Genomic DNA, 6,003 nt, shown 5'->3' on the forward strand with positions numbered 1-6,003 from the left:
CTCATGTCTATTTTTATTTCCTTTGCCGTTACCATCTCCTTGTCTGCCATTCTGCTAACTGGCTGAAGCTGTGACTACAGGTGTGACAGCTAATTTGGCTGAAGATTTTGAAGGTTACATATGCCCTCCCCCATTATCTCCTTACTTCTATACTTGGAAGTTGTTCCATTCAAGCTTTCCATATTCCCCTCTATCTATATGACTTCTTTTGCTGGCAGCAGCAACATAGGAGTCCATCAGCACTCAGTTGTTTTGTTCTCCATGCCAGATATTTGACGGTCAGGTTACCTTTCTGTTTTTCCTCAGGTGGTGGTGACCCTTGGCGACCCCAACGTCACAGCCCCGTCCAGTTCCGTCGGGCTGACAAACATCACCGTTACCCCCATTACAACGGCAGCTGGCACCCAGTTCACAAACCTCCAGCCGGTGGCAGTGGGCCACCTGGCTGCACCCGAGCGCCAGCTGCAGCTGGACAACTCCATTCTCACCGTCACGTTCGACACTGTCAGTGGCTCCGCCATGCTGCACAACCGCCAGAATGACATTCAGATCCAGCCGCAGCCGGAGGCCGCCAACCCTCAGTCTGTGGCCCATTTTATAAACCTGACCACCTTGGTGAACTCCATTGCTCCTCTGGGGAACCAGATAACAGAACAGCATCCTCTGACGTGGAGGTCGGTGCCTCAGACTGATGTCTTGCAGCCCCAGGCGCAGCCAACGCCACAGCAGTCAGGACAGCAACAGGTTCAAACAGAGCAACAGCAACAGATGTATAGCTACTAATTTATACTTTGAGAAGATGAAATGGACAGTACTTACAGACAAAAACTCGCAGACATTTGGAAAATTTCTAATAGGATTGTTTGCTGGATACCAAACAGATGGGAAAATGTTTATACAATGAAATGTAAGCTGAAATTGGCATAGCACCCTGCAACACCCTAATTTTGAGATTCTCGTATCATCTCTAGACCTTGCACTGTCTTTCAAAAAAGCAAAAAGCAAAAAAAAAAAAAAAAAAGCAAAAAAGGAAAGAAAAATCAATCTCACCATAAATTTAGCACCCCCTTGCACTGTGTATTTTGTGCAGAAAGATTGAGATTTGACAGGAGCATCATAATATATCCTAACCAAAGCAGGGAAATCCTAAATAATATGGCACTGGTGATTTAGAAAACCCTTTCAGCCGTAACATGTCACTTACTTCTCTCCAGTCTGGAAATTATATATGAAGACCTTGTTGAGAGTAAGCTGGAGTGCACTTCTGGCCAACTGGCAGAGACTGAAATGTAAACACAAATTGGCAAAACAATAATTGTTTTCTTTCTTCTTTAGGTCTTGTATCTAAGAACATTGGTAAAGTAGGTGGAGGTTGGGGGTGGGGATGAGCGTGGTGTGGAAGAAAATATACCAATTTCACAAAGTGTTTTAATTTAGTGGTGGGAAAAGCCCTGTACCCGTAACACAGAGTTAGTGCTACTTGAATCACATAGCTGGTCTAATGCTAAGGCAACTTTGATGGTCTTGTAGTCAAGTTTGAATCAAACCAGTTACGAACTGAGACAAGAATGTGATACAGTTTTATGTAATTTTTCAAAACTGCTCTTTCAGTTTTGCTTTTAGCTACTAGGCCCGAAGAGCAATTGGTCCCCTTTGATCAAGTGCAGGATGTGAATTTTTTTCAATTAGCCTTCTTTCATCGTGTAATAAACATTTGAGAAAGCATTCTTTATATATATATACGTATATATATATATATATATAGCCTTTGTACTTTACTGTGCATTCCTGGTGAATATTTGTGTGAAGAACATTGTTACCAATACGATGCATTAAGTTCCACATCCTCGTATTGCCCTTTCTCACAGAAATAATGTATGGATTCTATTTCTTCAGTTTCCAAAATTCATTGCCACATCCAAGGTTGTATGAAATGCAAGACAAAAGAATGTCTAACGCGTATTCTGCCACGTGGAGGCAGTGTGCCCTAGTGTATAATGATGGGCAAGGTTTGCATGAATAGTGGGGATATAAATAGAGGGTTGGGCCAAATACATTACTGCTGATACTACACTTTCATTCCATTCTCCATACATTGATGTGTAGTCTGGACTTTCGCGTGTCAAGGAGACAGTATCTTTCCCACAGAGCAAAAGCAGCTGCTATCAAAAAGGAATAAACTAAAAACAAACAAACAAAAAGTTGCTGCCTGGAATCCTGAAAGGCAAATTTGTCCTGCCAGCTACAGTTGAAGAACAAGTTCCCTTGGGGCTGCAAACTGAGCCACAGAACCATACTAAAGATTTCTGCTGTGTTTAACAGTGAAGATGGATGGTTGTAAAAATCCTGTCTGTGCCTATCATATTTATGAAAATGTTCTATGTATTAGCAAAACTATGAGTAGGAATGAATTTGTCTTTGAAAGTCGGTATTAACATGGACTACCTGACCCCTAAAGAATGCCTTATAATCTCTGCAGCAAATCCTTCCAAAGTATAAATGACTGGAAATTAAAGATAACCTCCTGTGGCTTTCTTGGTGCTGGAGCAACAGCCAGAGTCTCACTATGTCTCAAAGCCTAATTGCAATGGGACATGGCAATAAGAGAGGAGTTTCTGGTGACAGATGTTGTGCCAGAGGAATAGAGCTACGTTTCTGTAAATGTCAACAAGTTCAGAACTGTCTTTATGGGAGATGCCTATATTGGAGGGAACAAGGATGCGTATCAGAAACATCTTTTACCAGTGTGGAAAAGAAATAATTTTCTGTTCCCTAGTCTCTCATTTTCCCCAGTTCTTTTCAAACAGCACTCTGTGATTCTGTAAGTTTTTTTAGCCTCCCACCATCCCAAGAATTAGAGTTTGATGTCCCTCTATCATACAGATTATTCCACCACTGGCTTGGGCCAGGTAAGTTTCTCAGCTATCCTCCCTATGAGTGCTTCCCCTTCATGTCCATTGATCAAGAGGACTCTAGGTTTTATTTATAAATCGTATTATGTACTTGAAACTTTTTACAACTTTTTTAAACTTTTTTTTTTTTTTCCTGTGTTCAGTGCCTAATTAATAAAGGCACGTTATATTTTGGCAGGGTGACTGAAAAAAAAAAAAAAAAAAGGAAAGCAAATGCAGAGGTCTGAGATCAAGTTACTGTGGTAAATAAGACAGCTGACATCTAAAGAAAATATGTGTGTGTATACAAACAAGGAGGGTTGCAGTGCTGCAGATAGAGTTTCTGGAAGATTAGTTTTTTGTCTAGACACATGTATGTGGTGATTAACCTTTTAAGTAGGGAGGAAAAGACTTTTTGCCTCAGTTGCACATTGAGTACATCTGCTCAATATTAATACCACAGATGTTTGCATTCAGGATACATTGAATCAACCAGAGCCACTTTAACAACTAGTAATTGCCTGACTATTTGGTAAGAATGGTGTCTGCAGGTGATCGCCTGTTACAGAGATGTCTCTGACATCACGAAGCCCCCTTGTCCTGTGTGTGTGATCCTCGGGTGCTCTGTGCTCTCATGCTGACTCTCATCCCTCCTGCTCTTCCTGGCCCACAGAATCTGGCCCAAGCAAGTCAGCACCTTGCCCTTCTGATAACAATTGATCCTAACTAATTAAGTATCTAACTAATTAAGTATCCCCAAAAACTTAAATGATCTGCTTCAGGAGATAAAAATGAAGCTCACTGGAAGGAAGGGCTTTGAGTAGGCCAGGCAATTGAAAGTTCTCAGAACCTCCCAGAAGGCTCCTTTTAAAAATGATCTTGACTTTCCCTGCAACCCTTGCTGTGGTGTCTCATCATCTCAGTGTGATTTTATTACTAATATTATTAACATCTCTATGAGAACAAATCTGTATCTTGGGTGTGCTGCAACACGGAAAACTCCAAAACAATTTTTTGGAGAAGCTGGAAATCGATTCGTTTTCAGACAGAACTTACCTTGGAGAACTAGTGAATGCCAGCTGCTCTCCCAGCTAAGCCTTTTTCAGACAAATACCAAAGTTATACTGATGCTGTTTCTACCTGCACAACAAATAAAAATATGTAAGGGATGTGCAATCTAGATTTCATTTGCCAATTTGTTACTAGCCTTTTCATCTATAGCGTATGAAGGTTACATTTTTTCAGCCGTGTGTTGGAGATTTTGCATAACAACTGTTTGGTAACAAACTGGAAATATTTTGAGCCAAAGGAGCGATGTTGTGTAGTGTCGTGTATTGTCATTGTTTATTGCTGAGACTATTATTTAATTGAATGCTGTCTGTGGCACATGGGCTCTGAAGTAAAGGAGCTACGAGGTACAGAACTTTTCCTCTACTAGTGTTTTTATTTTTGGTCCTCAATGTATCAAACTTTTTTTTTTTTTTCTTTAAATCAGGTAGACTTGCTTCAAAAGCAGTAAGATCCCGTAGTTATCCGTAGAACTTTGTGCACCTCAAAATATGCGGGAATATGGGGTAGCATCCTAAAATGTTTATTCTATAGCTTGTTGCTGTACAATAACAGAAAACAGAGGAGATTGCATCCTTCTCAGCTATGGTCTAAGATGAGTTCTCTCTGGAAAACCTACTGTATTGTGCCATTACACTCTAAAATTAAACTTTTCTTTTGAGATGTGCCAGTAGCAAAAGTATTTTGCAGAAACCTACCAGTCAGTTTCCTACCTGTCTAAACAGCTAAGTATCTGTACCTTTTTTGTTGTTCCAGAAAGTGTTTGAAATTACCAGCTGGATAGCAGCTGAATTTATTTCTGGAACTGAATTTTCTGTCAGTTTGTCAGAGTAATTTACCAGAGTTCTGTACACAAAAAGATGCTTGAATTCCTCACCTGGAAGACTGTGAATGGAAACAATGCCATACATCTAAATGACAGTCATATAAAAACTGTGGGTATTACATGAAAATGGATAGGGAAAATAGCTTTGTTAGTGGAGCTTTGTGAATTCTTTTTCAGTAATGGTATTCCCTTGACACTGTTTAGACTATTTAAAGTAATGCTCTCTCTCCTTTTAATTACTTTAGGCCTTACATTTGTTACTGTTATAGGCATACCTGTTGGAAAATCCTTAACCCTTTTTGTTTTTGGCATGCCCATTCATGGCAGTTATGAGTGTGCTGGCCTGATCTGGTGTAAAGGGGGGAGGAAACTTAGTGGAGGAGGGTCCCACCGATCTGCACCACAACCCACAGCAAAGCTCTGCTCTCAGTAGTTTTGGACAAAGACAGTGCAGCTGAGTGACTGCATCTGTGAGACTAGCTGCCAAGGTTTGTATTTACACAGGGGCTTTTGCCCTGTAGCAAATCCAAAGCATCATGTTGGCAACAGGACAACAAAAAAAAAGGCGTTTCCATCATGTTTGTCATCAACTCAGAGTGATTTTCTTCAGTGCTGAGATGCTACTACCGTATTCACACTGTACATGAGAAGAAGCTGTCAAGTTTTCTTGATTAAAACTGTTAGAACACTTTTAAAAAGCCACAGTTACTTCCCGATGCAGTGCAACAATGGTTGGAAAATACTTTCTTTTTTTCTTTTCCCTAAAAAGCTTTGAGAAAGCTGTTTTGGATTTCTTTTCCCTCCTGGGTCCTGAAGTGCTACTCTGCACGTGCAGTGCCGACAGTTGCAAAATGCAGAGGTCGACTCAAACAAATTCAGCGCACAGAGCCCTGCTGATGGCAGACACTGGATCATTTTCTAGGAGAGCCCAAGCTCACCGCTGCTAATCTGACCTTCCTAACAGCTAAGCTGAAAGCGGCAGAAGGGGTGTCCTTTGAGAGGGGCAGGGGAAGCCAAGACTCCTCCAAGCAACCTCAGTGTCTCGTTCCTGTAGTCAGGATTTCATCAGCATTTGTAGTGTGGTGCTGTCATCTTTCTGTCTTACCCATTTCAAGAAAAAGATTCAAAGCTGGGGAAAAAGAGGCAACGAAATACATTGGATATACAACTTTTTTAATAATAATAATAATAATAAACCAAACAAGAAAAAAAGAAAAA

The 6,003-nt window shown here is 40.7% G+C and overlaps 1 protein-coding gene across 26 annotated transcripts in view; it reads left to right on the top strand.

Moving 5' to 3' along the window:
• The window catches only part of PRDM15 (PR/SET domain 15), a 36,616-nt gene extending 32,302 nt beyond the window's left edge, over positions 1–4,314 (top strand). For all 26 annotated transcript variants that reach the window (XM_072028519.1, XM_072028511.1, XM_072028536.1 and 23 more), the window contains one exon: positions 307–4,314. In XM_072028519.1, the coding sequence (XP_071884620.1) occupies positions 307–783 (477 nt within the window). In that variant the 3' untranslated portion in view covers positions 784–4,314. The remainder of the gene's footprint in view (positions 1–306) is intronic.
• Positions 4,315–6,003: the final 1,689 nt, after the last annotated feature.

This window comes from Anas platyrhynchos, chromosome 1 (genome assembly GCF_047663525.1).
Source record: "Anas platyrhynchos isolate ZD024472 breed Pekin duck chromosome 1, IASCAAS_PekinDuck_T2T, whole genome shotgun sequence".
NCBI classification, from domain to species: Eukaryota; Metazoa; Chordata; class Aves; order Anseriformes; family Anatidae; genus Anas; species Anas platyrhynchos.